This window comes from Apis cerana, linkage group LG8, assembly GCF_029169275.1.
Source record: "Apis cerana isolate GH-2021 linkage group LG8, AcerK_1.0, whole genome shotgun sequence".
NCBI classification, from domain to species: Eukaryota; Metazoa; Arthropoda; class Insecta; order Hymenoptera; family Apidae; genus Apis; species Apis cerana.
The window spans coordinates 7235060-7249450 of record NC_083859.1 but is presented as its reverse complement, the minus strand read 5'-3'; the positions used below and the strand labels follow the sequence as shown (position 1 = coordinate 7249450).

Genomic DNA, 14391 nt, shown 5'->3' with positions numbered 1-14391 from the left:
TATAATAAAATATAACAGTAGTTTTTAAATAAATAATCACATTTTCCTCATTAAAATTTTTTGTTATAAAAATTTATTGTTACTATTTCTTTAAAAATTTATGACGACTTTCTTTTTTATTTTTCTTTAAAAAAAAATATTCTAAATAAATAAATATATAATAAATAAATTTGTTTCATGATTATTTATTTGTGTACTACTTTATTTTTTTTTCACCTGTGTCAAAATAACTGTTAGATTCACATATGCCATGACACTCTGTAATTCCATTAATAGGTTCCAAATTCTTGCAAAGACCATGTACTCGATGTTTAATGCTAAACATACCAATCGTATTTTGTTCCTCCAAAACATTAGCAACGCAAGACTCAATCTTATGATTGTATGAGGTTAAATTACATATTTTGCAACAATTTTGCATGTAAAGTAAAGTATCTGGACAATCAGTTACATCAGGACATACTACAGAACTGCTACTAATAACTAATTGTTCTCCTTGTTTTTTACAAGTAAAAATAGTACAGTTATCGATTGAATACCATGTTGTATCAGGCTTATAAAACATATCTTCAATCATGCAATAAGCTTGTTTACATTGTCCACAACATTCATTCTCTTTTTCCTCATATATCCAACCAGGAGTACAATTTTTATTACAAACTTCTATTTCTTTATATTTCGTTATATTAGATTCCAAAGCACAAATTTCTGTAGCACATTTATCATCTACAGACTTCCATTTTTCTCCAGGTTTATATATAATGCCATTATGACGGCAACCAGTTTTAATAAATTTTGGACAACACTGTCCTGGTATGTATTGTTTTTCTATCTCAAATTCACTTTCTTCCCAAGGATCTGGACATTTTTCTATGAAAGATTCTACATAAATACTTTCATTATTAGATTTGCAAGAGTATTTAGTACAAAAATCAGAAGAAAATAATTCTTTTCCCACATCTATTACTTCATTGAAAACTACACAAGCTACTGGAACGCATTTTCCACAACAAGTAATGCTCTTATTATCTGCAGGTTGATACTCAAAACCAAGATCACAAGTAGTGTTACATTCTTGTACCTTAATTTGTTTTTGAATACCATTTTCATCTTTAAAACATTCTATGAAGCTACAAAAATCTTCTAAATTTGGTTGCCAAATTTCACCAATATTATATATTTTATTTCCATCTTTGCAAGCTGTTCTTTTAAAATTAGGGCAACATTTATCTTCTATAAGGATTTCTTCTACGACGAAGTCAGATATATCTGGATGATCCATAATTCTGAGACATTCTGTCGTAAAGCACGTCGGTTTAGGGCCTTTCTCAGAAGATTCACAAATACAGGAAGTACATTTTCCATCCATCCATTGTTCTCCAAGTTTTTTTGCCACTATATGTTCTGTCATTTCTATTTTACTTTCGAATTTAATATTATACAAACATAAATCTTTTGGTGGATCACATTTATAAATATTACAGCAAGCATTCTTTATATCAATTTTTAGCTCATGATATTCTGGACAAGATGGTGCTGAAGGACAAGTCTGAGGATCACAAATAGTCATAAATTTTGGACAGCAACCAGAGGTGTTTGTTACTTGTATAAAACCAGGTTGTAGTTGATCAACTTCTAATGAAATTTCATTGAGTATAGGACATTCTGATGATGGTACACATTCACAAATGAATTTTTTACATCCATCCGAATCTACGAATGCTTTTATAATTTGTCCATAGCCACACTCAGGAATTTGAGGTTCAATGCAGAAGGGCATCATAGTAGTTACTGTTTTTGGAATGCAAAGATACTTAGCACAACAGTCTTTCTCTGTACCATTAATGATCATAGGTGTCATGTTCTCTTCACAAATAGTTTCCACTGCAGGGCACTCGGTTTTTTCGCATTTAACAATCTTTTTGTTGCAAGTGCACTTTGTGCAAATATCTAGAAACCATATATCACCTTCAATATGACCTTCTTCGTCGCATAACAAACATTTTTCTTTTGAAATGCAAGTGTCATTATGAAAGATGAAATTTTCAGGACAAAAACAGCCTTCTTCATAATTCTTTATGCACATAATATCATTCATTTCATTGATCGTATCGCACGTTTGCTTACAAGTAGAATTACAAGGTTGATATACTAAGTCTGAAAAATAAACATTGATTTAGATGATAATATTTAATTTAGATGATAAAAAAAATATTTACGTGAAGGACAAATATTTAATTTGGAAAATAAAAAAAAATATTTACGTGAAGGACAAGTGTAAGGACATATTTCACTACTTCTCCAAGTTAAACAAACTCCCATTTGTTGACATTTTCTTGAATATGCTTCAAAACTATTACAATAGCTTCCTTCAGAACACGTGTTATCTTTACAAGCCATAAAATATGGCATTGGATCGACAAGATTATGACATAAGCCAAAATCTGCTATATTTAATAACTTTTGACATAAATCCTGATCTGATGAAATACATTTGCTTTGATTATTAAAAACACATATATTTGTATTTAAATTGATATTTGGAGATTCTGTGACCAACCAGCTTGTAATGAAATCTTGTATATCTTTTATGACCTATTTAATCAATAATAAATAATAAATATAATTATTAATTATATATTTTTTCTGTTTATATGTAAAATAATCATACTTTTCCATCTTGCTGTTTTAAATCATCTTCTGGATCTTCATTACAATTACCACAGAGACCTTCAATAGCACCTCCAAAGATATATGAAGGTATGGTTAAACTAAATGCGAAGTTGGGTTGGTAACTAATGATTTCTAATTGGATAGATGGTATTAATAATCGCAATTTTTTTAAAGATGTATGTTCTAAAATCAACCAAGATGTATTAAAAGGTAATTCATATATTTTTGAATCATCCACTTCTACTTCAAATTCCTGGTTAGGTATACTTTCTTTAATTTTAATTACATGATTTTGATAAAGAATTATAATTGTCTCTGTACATGTTCCAGTATCGCAAATTTTATTTGACACCAAAATCTGATAAGTGTACTTTTTATTCCTTTTTGCATTCTCAACAATATTTCTAGAGAGAATATATGTGCAGTTTCCATCAAATTTAATATTTTTTCTATCAAAACTAATAAATTTGGAATTTCCTAACCATTCGCAAATGCAATCTTTGCAATATGTAGGAGGTATACACTCATCTCCATTACGCACTGTTCCGTCAGGACAGAAACAACCGGAAAAACATACTCCCTGCATTATTGGACAAGGATCTATCTGTTGTAAATTATTGCAACTAGTTTCACATTTGTTCCTAAAATGAAATTTTTCATAAAAATATATTAGATTATTCAGTTAGCAGATTATTCAATTATATTAGATTATATTAGATTCAGAATTTAAAAATACCTGAAACAGTCTTTGTGAACAAGAGGTGAAGCACAAATGACTGGACAATCATGAATATTTCTCCAAGTAGATAGATCTATATTTAAATCACCAGCTTGACATTCAGTAATAAAACTGGTTAATAAACGACAACGACAATCATCGTATGAGTGATTACTGTGTAGACAATTGCATATATTCTCCATACAGCTGGATATAAATTTTTCTAAATTAACAATATTCGAACATTCTGTTAATGAGGCATCCTTTACTATGTTACAGATATCCCAACTCTTAGCTTGTAACTGATATGGGCAAATCTTGAAAATTAAATATGTTTTTATTAAATATATTATTATTATTTTGTGATATTAATATTAATTGAGATATATTGTCAAACCTGTGAATCACATTTCGGAGTTCCCTCTATAACCCAACTGTTTCCAAATTCTACAGTACTTCGAGCTTGACTTCCATCAGGTAATTGTTTATCATTTATAGAATATCCATCAAAATATCCGCATAAACCATCCACTTGACGTGTTAATTTTGTGGAAATTCCTATCTTCACATTTGAATTTGTATCCCATATTATCCAGAATCCATAATAGTTTGATACCAAATATATAACATTTCCTATAGTTGATATTTTGAAAGAATGAAATTTATTATCAATTCTATTAATCTGGTTTGATGTAAAAGTATATTCATTTATGTCCATATGCATATCAGGATATAAAAGAATTACATCTTCATCTAAAGTCACTACTAGAATTTTGGTGCATTGGCCCATATTTAAACATTGTTTTTCCACTATAAAAATATGATTAAAAATAATATTTTATATAAAAACTTGATTATAATAATTTTAATTTATATATAATTATAATTTAATATAATATATAATTTTAATATAATATAGACTCACTTGTGATATACCATGTATTAGCAAACATATCTCTGGCCAGAATGTGATTACAAATATCATATTTATACTCTAGTTTATCGAATGTATTAAAAGTTCTTCCTGTAATATTGCAAACAACTTCTTTTGGTGTTGGAGGTTTACAAGAATACTTAGGACATTTTTGATGTTTATACATGCTTATCTTTTCATAAATTATAGTATAATCTGGTGGACAAAATATCTTCGGACAAGATTGAGATACATTTTCATTAAAAATTATCCATGGTTTAATAGGCACACATATGAATTGTGTACATTCTATCTCATTTTTAAATTTCTCATTTTCAGTATATTTTATATGATATTGCATAGATTTTCTAATGATAAATATTTTGTATTATTTATTATTAAATTGAAATATTTAGAATCAGATTTTAATATCTAAGATAAAAATATACCTTAATCCTTTTCTTCTTGATAACTTTGTATGAGGAGATTTTATTCCCTCTTTTACATGTGATTTCATATAATAAAGCGAATTTTGAGGTTGTTTCAAAATTATCTTGTATCCTGGTGGACAAATTGGATCCTGACATATAATTGGGATATCTAACAAAGAAATCATAAGATATTAATGTAATATAATGATATAATTTTTTATATTATCTTACAAATAATTTTTTTAAATAATTTCAATAAAAAAAATTTAATAATAAATATTTAATAATAATAATAAGAAATATAATAAATATTTTAAAATATTATTAAAATATCTATTAAATCTTTTAAAAATTTTTTTAATACCTAAAGTTGACATAATAGTTGTGCTTTCTATTTTCATTGCTGTGATTTCTTCAGATTTTGTTGTAATATTTGGACAATCTTTTTCATCATCTGGACAATCTTGTATTCCATTACACCATGAATTGTCATCAATACAAACATCACTTGTTGGACAATGACGTGTACCATTTGGACAAGATTTACATATGCAATTGCATAGTTCATTAACTACTGGTCTCTTTCCTAATTCTTCGCAAGGTTTACATTTCTTTGGATGACAGAAAGAAATGCCACCTAAAGTGCATATGCATTCTTGACATTCTTTGTTTACATAAATTGCACCTACATTATATAATATATGTTCAACTACACAAGGGCATTCTTGTTTAATAACACAAGTATTTCCATTCCACCAAAGAGATTCTTTACATTTACATGTTATTTGATCTTCATTTTGCACTCCTTTGCAGACATTACATTTTTCAAATGTTTGTGTAGTCATTGATGTTATTTCTAATTTCTCAGTTGTTTTAAAAGAAGGATAGGGCAAAAAGCAACCAAAAACTTCAAATTTGAGGCCTATTTGTTCATGCCATTTAATTGGTTGTATTTTTAGATATCTTGCATTCAACGGTTTGTCAAAATAATTCTTTTTGATAGTATTAGAGTCAAAATTACCTAAGAATTCCCTTTCATTACCATTATCATCCATAACTGGATTCCATTGATAATCATTGTTACTATAAAACACTTTATACACTGTGGTCCAAGTGCCTTCACCACCTTTAGTAGCAATTCCTGTTAAATTGCGAGGTTCTAAAAAATCAATTTTTATAAACTGATGTGGATTATGTAATTTAGGATGCCAGATTTTTGGAGAAGATAATTTTAAATTTGGTAATAAATCAGTAGAAGAAGAGGATACCAAAATTTGATCAGAAAAAATTATTCCATCATCCAATCCCATTGGCTCATCACACATTGGTGTTATGATTTTTTCTGTGATTGTTGTAGTGATTATTGGAATAGTTTCTGTCACAGGAATTACTGTGCTCACCATTTCTTGACAACCAAGTAATTCTATTTTCATAGCTATACCATTATGCCAAGATAATGGATTGATTCTAACTATTTTAGCTTCAATAGGTTGATAAAATTTTTGTTCGACTAACTTGAATTGATCCATAGGTCCTCTAAATATTTGTGGTTTCTTCTTATTATCCATAACATAAGAAAATGAGTGACCATCTTCTGAAAACAATATTCTATAACTGGTTACAAATTTATTTTCTATTGTATTGCCTTGAATAATGATGCCATAGATAGGTTCAGATTTTTGAAATTTTATATCTAACCATTGATTTGTAGTATCATATTCAGGTTCCCAAAATCCAATTTTCTTCAACAATGCATTTTTTGATTGAAAATTAGAATCTTTGATAGTACTAGCATCAAAAGAAACCTGGTTATCCAAATATTGAATTAAAGGAACAAAATTATTGCTAATACAATAAGATGGTGGACTAACAGTACTTGATACTATGAAGGTATGAATCTCAAATAAAGGAGAAATAGTTTCTGTCGATGATTGCGTATTTGGTTGTTCAGTAGTCATATTGTTAATTTCAGTAAAACATGAAGATTTATCACAAGTGTAATAATTCTTTATACACTGACAAATTTCACATTCCGATTCCGTTAAAATAGCACCAGAAATAACTGGATGCCCATTATGAGATCTACAACTACAATCATCTTCATTCACGCAGGTCATTGCATCTCTCCAGAATTCATTTGGTTGACATTGTGGTTTCTCCAATGAAACACATCCTGGTATACAATCAGAAATGCCATTGCATTTTCCTTCCTTTAATAATATATATTTATAATAATCGCAAACCTTGTTACAGTTAATGGCACAATCATTCCATATTTCACCTTCTTTACAAGTTTTGGATATTATGATATTTTTCTCCAAAGTAGTAGATGTAGTGGTTTTGTACTTAATCTTTTTGTCACTTGTCCACTCAATCTTGTTTGGTGTTATCTGTTTCATTCCACACTCTGGTCTTATTAATATAACAGTAGCTGGCCAATCACATACTTGTGTTTGAGGATTATAAAACATATCTTCTCCACAGGATTTCTTTATAAATTCATTACCATTTATTCCAGGAACACATTGATAAAACAAATGACAATCTGTAGAATGAGGTTTATTTGGAAATTCTATATTACATTTTCCAAATAGATTTATTTCTGTTGCAGGCGATATATCTAACTTTTCTGTGGTAATTGATGAACATTGACATAAAACACTGATTTCAAAATCAATGCATGAGAGATTAAAATGTGATTGACAATAAAGACCACGTTCTAAACTACATTCTACATCCAAACCAGTTTCTTTTGGTGTTAGATGATCATTTACTGATCTACATTTTATATCAATCATTTGGTTTTTATCACATATAGCAGATCCTTTAATATTTGATAAGATTAAAGTCGAAGGTAAAGGTTCAATATCTTTAAATTTCTTTCCCTTAATTGCTGGATCCTGATTTATCCAATTTGTCCAACCATTCACACATTTTTGTGGTTCCTCTAATGGTATAGTGCTTGGCATAATAATATTTGTGCAAGGTTCTCCTTTACATAACACTTTTCCACGACTACAGTAGCATGTTCGACAATCATCATTCTTTACATTATCACCCTCATAATATGTTATCTGCAATACAAATCATTATTATCGAAAAGGAAAAATATTTTAATCTTGAATATTTAAATATCTTAATTATACCCCATTGATTTCAGTACAAGGTGTTTTACAAATTTTTTTAGGGACACATTCTGTATAACTATCATTGCTGTATACTTGATTTTTAGGACAAGATTTGATGGAACATCCTTCAACACAAATATCTTGAGAACATAAATGAGATTTATCATTCAAAATTATAAGATTATCGCAAGTTTCTTGAGGACAAGTTGTGATACAAGGAGAATATGAGCTACAATTTTCATCACATTGTATTGGACAAAGTTCTTGATTGCGCCATTTTATAGGAACTCCTTTTGTATTGCATTCTTGAGCATATGCTGCTAAAGCAGTACAAAGACATTCACAATCTCCTCCTAAAATAAAAATAATAATATAAATAAAAATTATAATTATTTTTATAAATTTATATAACATTACCTGTGTCACAACTACAACTATCAAAAATGCAATTGTGAATATAACTTTCAACTTCAACCTCAGAATGACAAGATTGAAATATCGATGATTTTAATATTCCACATTTTTGTGTAGCCCATAATTTTCTCTCTGGATGTTGTATACAAGGATCCTGGATATCTTTGGGCTCAGGACAAAATTCATTTTTTTTCCATGAATCTCCAAATAAATTTGCAGATACTTCTGAGATGCCACCAGAAGGTGTTTTGAAATCATCTTCACTATTATTATTGTAATCACCACAAAGTCCCTTTGTACGACCTTTCCACTTAGGTTCTAATCTTACATATATTCTAGTGCCTATATTATTAAAATATTAAAAAAAAAATATAATAATAAAAAAGGATTATAATAATATATTTATTGAATACAAAAAATAAATCTACGAGGTCATATTTTAAATTTAAATTTATAATTATATATTGTATTATATATTGTATAATATATTATATATTAATTTAAAAAAAAAAGAAATTGATTTTATAAAACCTTAATTGAAAAGAAAAATTTAATTATTTGAAAATTATCATATTAAAAAAATACCTTTATCCCATTGCATAGTCAATCCCATATCTGGTACATTAATAAATAAAAATAATCCTGCTGTTCTTATAATGATTCTTTTAAAATTATTCAATGGAAGATTCTTTCCTCTAGTTAAAACAATTCTTTCAGAAGTTTGATCACTTCCAATAGTAAGAGTAATTGTTTTAGAACAAGATACCCCTGTTGTTCCACAAGGAACATTCTGAATAGATATATCAAAACAATCTTCTTGACTCAAGGAACCTTTCACTAAAATATAATCGCACATTCCTTGAAAATCGTAAATCTTACCATCAAATGTTTTGTAATGAGAATCTCCCCAGACAGAACATATTCCTAATAATATAGAAGTTTCAATAAATAAATTTTATTTAATGATTTATAGAATAAATAGTTATTTATAATGTTTATATAGAAAAAATATTATTTATAATATTACCTGCGCATATTCTATCCGTGCATTTCCATGTTCCATTAGTACACTTACAAGTATTGCATTCGTTTTGTATAACAGATTCTTCTTTATAACTTTGACTTCCATGATGACATGGACAAGTTTCTTCTTTAATACAATTACCATTTGGTTCATTTAAAACATAACCAGATTTACAAACACAACCAGATTTACAAATTGATGGCTTTTGGATTGGTTTATGCATGTTATAACAAGTTCTAGGTTCTGTCTGAATACAATCAGTGATTTCTTGATGGTTACTTGCTAAACATGAGGTTAATAAATTCTTGACTGCTGGATATTTTATAATTTCATTTGGCATGGCTTCTCGACAGTTCCAGATTCCTCCTATTTAAAAAAATTTATAAAATTATAAATTTAACGTAATTAAAAGTCTAACATTTATTAGATTTACAAAAGTTAAAACCTGCACAAGTACAAAGTTCAGGAAATTTATTTCCAGATCTGATTTCTTTGTGTCCTGAACTAAATTCCAATCCTTCATAAGTACATGGACATTGTCCAATTGGAATACATTCTCCATGAATATCTAGCGTTTCTCCTTCTGGACAATTACATCCCTCTACACAATCTTGTTTACAGTTCTGATAAAAAGATATATCTCCACATGATCTAAAAATATTTTCAAAAAAAATTTATAAATATCTTACAATTATTAATATTTTACTAACATTGAATTATATATACCTAGTACAACTATTTCCACAAATTTGATAAACTTGACTTCCAGAACAATGAATTTTGCATTCTTCCACGTTCTGACGCCATAAAAGTTTTATTCCTGCAGTAGAACAATCTTTTGCATATGCAGCCAATATAGGACAAAGACAAGATTCAAGTTCAACTTTACAAGAACACATATCAAACAAACAGTCTTTGTAAAATGTATCCGGATCTACATGCCAATGACAATCTAAAAAGAAGAATTATATATAACTAAAGTGAAAAATTTGTTGAAAAATTATATACTACACAAATTTAAATAATTTACCACTAAAAATATCGCTAAATAAATAAGAACAATATTGTTTTGCGGTAACTCGTTTTTGTGGATTAAGATCACAAGGATGATCCAATTCCTTTTCTGGAACATTAGGACAAACTTCATCACACTTCCATTTGTTGGCAAAAGAAATTGCTGTGTTTTCAATATCACCCTCTGGTGTAATGAAATCATCTTTTTGATTCTCAGAAAATGTGCCACAAAGCCCTTTAGTATTGCCTAATAATCAAAATATAAAATGAATATAAAAATATATTTCATATAAATAAAAAGAACGAAAGCTAATTAACCATGAAATTCAGGAGGAGCATTGATATAAATACGAGAAATTCCATCCCACCATATTTCCAAACCATTTGGTAATTGAACAATTAAGAATATACTACTTGCAATACGTATTCTAATGCCATTCATAAGTGTAGGAAATATTGTTAACTCATTTCCATTAATTAATACTTGTCTATGCTGCTTTAATTTCATGGAAGTATCTTTATAATTAATTGTAACAGTTTTTGTACATGATGGTGCATTAGAAGGAATAAGTCCCATATTCTATAAATAAAATTATAATCTTTATATGATATACTATTTTACAAATAATAATTTATAAGTAATATAAATATTGTAAATATACCTCTGATATTGCACCAGAACAAGGTACATTTTCACCTTCAATACTATAATCATCATCTTTCATCAAATAATACTTGCACTTTCCCATAAAATCATAATGCTTCCCATCAAAAGTAACATAATGAGGATCTCCAATCACAGCACATCTGGCACTGCATTTTAACTGAGTGCATATCCATTTTCCAGAAGAACATGTACAAGTATTACAATCTTTTTGTACAATTTTTCCAGGCTGAAATAGTTTTCCACGTAATCTACAAGGACACTCATCAGGATAAATGCATTTTCCTTCATAAGCTACTGTTCCTTCTGGACAAAAACAACCTTCTTCACAATTTTCTATATTTAATTCCTTTTCTGTCCAACAAGATGATTCTATTTTTGGACCACATGGCATATATACTCGTCCACCACTACATGTCATAGCTATAATATTATAAAATGATTAGTAATTTTTTTATCAATAATATATATTGAAAAAAATTATATTTTAGAAAATTATAACTTACGACAAGTATCATTATTTCTCCAACCAGACACAGAGATAATTTTTTTATGAGCACATTGTCTAATATATACATTCATAGTATTACAAGCACATTTTCTTCTATCATAATCCACGCAAGAACAATAATCCCATAAACAAGCTATCTGTAATTCGGAAACACTAATTGTATTGGAGCAAGCTTTAAATCGATAATCAAAAAATAATTTTGTACAAAATTGAATAGCATCTTTGGTGATTAATGAATCAGATTCACAAGAATGTTTAATTGTTGGATATTTGTCACACGTTTCTAAAAAAATAAAATAAAAATTAAAAATCGACAACTAAAGAAATATACTTTCTATATATTGTAAAATAATAAAATAATACCTCCAATATCCTCAGTTTTCCAAGAAGTTGCAAATGATGCAACACTTTTAGTGTGTTTTCCATTTTTGCTTATTAAATCATCACTTTTATCTCCATTCATGTTACCACATAAACCGATAGTTTTATTCCACATATTTTCGGCAGCTTCAACTTGTAGCATAAGAGCTCCATCCCATTTTAACTGAATTCCTAAAGAATCCAATATTACCACAATAAAATGTGCAGACATTTCAACTCTTAATGCTGACAATTGTGCAGGAATTGGAAGCAATTTTTTTCGAGTTCGAAATTCTGGAACACCTTCTTTATTTCGCAATAAAATATATTCCTTATCCTGAATATAGATCTTAATAACTCTAAAACAATCTTGAATTTCGCATGTTGGACTATTATTTACAGTCACAGTGAACAATCTATTTTGTGCTTCTTGTACTAAAATATAAGAACATTCACTATCAAAAGTGAATATACTATCATCAAAAGTTTTATAGTGTATTCCATTCCATGTAAAACAAGTTTTTGGGATTGGTTTCTTCTCTTCAATAAATAGCATATTATTTTCCAAAGGATTAAACATCATCTATTAATTAGAATAAGTTATTAATATTAATTGAGAAACTATTAATATTATAAATATTTCATATATAATTTTAAGATATTTCTAAATTATTACCGTATTCGTAGTTATATTGGATTTATGATTATTATAATGTTCTTTAATTTCATAATTGCCATGAATCAATGGAAACTGGTTTACATGAGGATTAAAAATATCTTGATAAGTCCAAGTATGATTAGTTTCCTTTATATACGAATTATATATAGTACCCAAAGAAATTATGTTCATATTTTCACTGTAGTTACATTGAGGAATAGGTTGAGGCATAAAAACACCTGTTTCGTAATTGCAAATGTATACAGAAGCTGGTGGAAATTCGAATTCCACTCCAGCAGGACAATTTATAGTACATGAGTAAGTATCGTCTATATTTGAGCAAAAAAAGCCTCCATTGAAACCCATTTTTTCTCCATTGCAGATGTTAGCAGCTATATTAAAATTAATTATTCAATTATTTAAATAATATTAAAATAACTAAATTATACTTACAAATTATACTTACAATATTGGCATTGAGATCCTCTATATGCTTGAGGACACTGACAAAGATTCGATGGAAGACAATTACCACCATTCTGACAAGGTGGTTCACAAACAGCTATAAAAAAAAAATATGGAAGTTTTATAAATATAAAATACAACATTTAAATAAGAACATTTTTTTATTTATAATTTTATGGGATAAATTCTCAAGTCAAGATTACATTATTTGAGAAAAATTATAAAAAAAATTCAAAACATACGTTCACAATCAGGTATCGAGACCCAGTCTTTTCTGGTAGGTTCCCAATTTCCATTTTTGCATAAAAGATTAGTTACAGAAGTACCATCCGGAAACGTAAAATTCTTTATGCAGGATATAGTACATGACCTAATAAAAATGATATTGAAACAATTAAATATTTAATATAATATTTGATTTAAATATTTAATATATTAAATTAATTTTAAATAAATTCAAATTTGAAATTTTTTAGAACATACTGTAAATTGCATGTTTTATGTGCATTAAGCACTGGAGCAGGATAATTTAGACATGGTTTTTTCTCAAATTGACACTGTGGTCCAGTAAAATCTTCAGGACAATTACATTGATGAGGTGTAATACATACTCCATTATTTAAACATTCTGGTAAGCAAATTGCTAAAAACATAAAAATATATTTATCCATATTACATTTTTTATAATGAAAAGAATTTCATGATTTCATGATTTTATGATTTAATGGAACTCACGTTCACAATGAGGAATAGAAATCCAATCTGTGCCATGAATATACCATTCTTTGTTCATACATGTTATAGCTAATTGTGTCATCCCATTAGGAAATTTATAATCATGCTTACAAGTCGCAATACATCCACTATAAAAAAAATTTATAAAATATTTGAATATAATAAAAAAAAATTAGTTATTAATTTATGAAAAATTACCTATCTATAGAACATCTTATTTCTCCATTTATAGGTGAATCTGGTTGCTTGCTACAACCTCCTGGAAATAAAAGCTGTTTTGTTTTACTTTTTACATTCTTCATATCTTCATAATTCAATTTTGAAATATCATTTAATGAGATAGTGGTCCTAAATAATTTAAATTATAATTAAATTCAATCTTAAAGAAATCAAAGAAAAATAGAAAGTTACTTACTCTGTTATGTCAGAAGATTTCAGAAAATTATCTCCAATGACAAATTGATTAGAAATTGAAATGATTATAACAATATTGAAAAAAATTTTCCATAGCATGTTAATGTCTTTGATATATTATAATTAAAAAAAAAAAGTATAAAATCTTTTTAGTAAGTCTCCTCTCACAAAATATATGAATTAATACAATTCTTCTTTTATATAGCCACCTTGAAAAGGAAGCGGATAACCGATAATTAAAATCTGTCTTGATAAATAAATTCGACGAA

The 14391-nt window shown here is 27.8% G+C and overlaps 1 protein-coding gene across 2 annotated transcripts in view; it reads right to left on the bottom strand.

Annotated features, from left to right (window-relative positions):
* The window catches only part of LOC108001681 (hemocytin), a 14727-nt gene extending 336 nt beyond the window's left edge, over positions 1 to 14391 (bottom strand). The window contains exons 1-26 of one of the 2 annotated variants that reach the window (XM_017062820.3): positions 14124 to 14391; positions 13907 to 14056; positions 13709 to 13836; positions 13457 to 13616; positions 13216 to 13343; positions 12975 to 13070; positions 12527 to 12900; positions 11854 to 12433; positions 11486 to 11773; positions 10978 to 11402; positions 10634 to 10895; positions 10332 to 10562; positions 10028 to 10253; positions 9747 to 9952; positions 9305 to 9667; positions 8863 to 9201; positions 8281 to 8619; positions 7882 to 8216; positions 5100 to 7809; positions 4754 to 4904; positions 4317 to 4672; positions 3789 to 4201; positions 3410 to 3708; positions 2672 to 3314; positions 2265 to 2595; positions 217 to 2157 (exon numbers count right to left, since the gene is read on the bottom strand). In XM_017062820.3, the coding sequence (XP_016918309.2) occupies positions 217 to 2157; positions 2265 to 2595; positions 2672 to 3314; positions 3410 to 3708; positions 3789 to 4201; positions 4317 to 4672; positions 4754 to 4904; positions 5100 to 7809; positions 7882 to 8216; positions 8281 to 8619; positions 8863 to 9201; positions 9305 to 9667; positions 9747 to 9952; positions 10028 to 10253; positions 10332 to 10562; positions 10634 to 10895; positions 10978 to 11402; positions 11486 to 11773; positions 11854 to 12433; positions 12527 to 12900; positions 12975 to 13070; positions 13216 to 13343; positions 13457 to 13616; positions 13709 to 13836; positions 13907 to 14056; positions 14124 to 14221 (11572 nt within the window). In that variant the 5' untranslated portion in view covers positions 14222 to 14391. The remainder of the gene's footprint in view (positions 1 to 216; positions 2158 to 2264; positions 2596 to 2671; positions 3315 to 3409; positions 3709 to 3788; positions 4202 to 4316; positions 4673 to 4753; positions 4905 to 5099; positions 7810 to 7881; positions 8217 to 8280; positions 8620 to 8862; positions 9202 to 9304; positions 9668 to 9746; positions 9953 to 10027; positions 10254 to 10331; positions 10563 to 10633; positions 10896 to 10977; positions 11403 to 11485; positions 11774 to 11853; positions 12434 to 12526; positions 12901 to 12974; positions 13071 to 13215; positions 13344 to 13456; positions 13617 to 13708; positions 13837 to 13906; positions 14057 to 14123) is intronic. The other variant, XM_062078512.1, reaches the window with a different exon arrangement.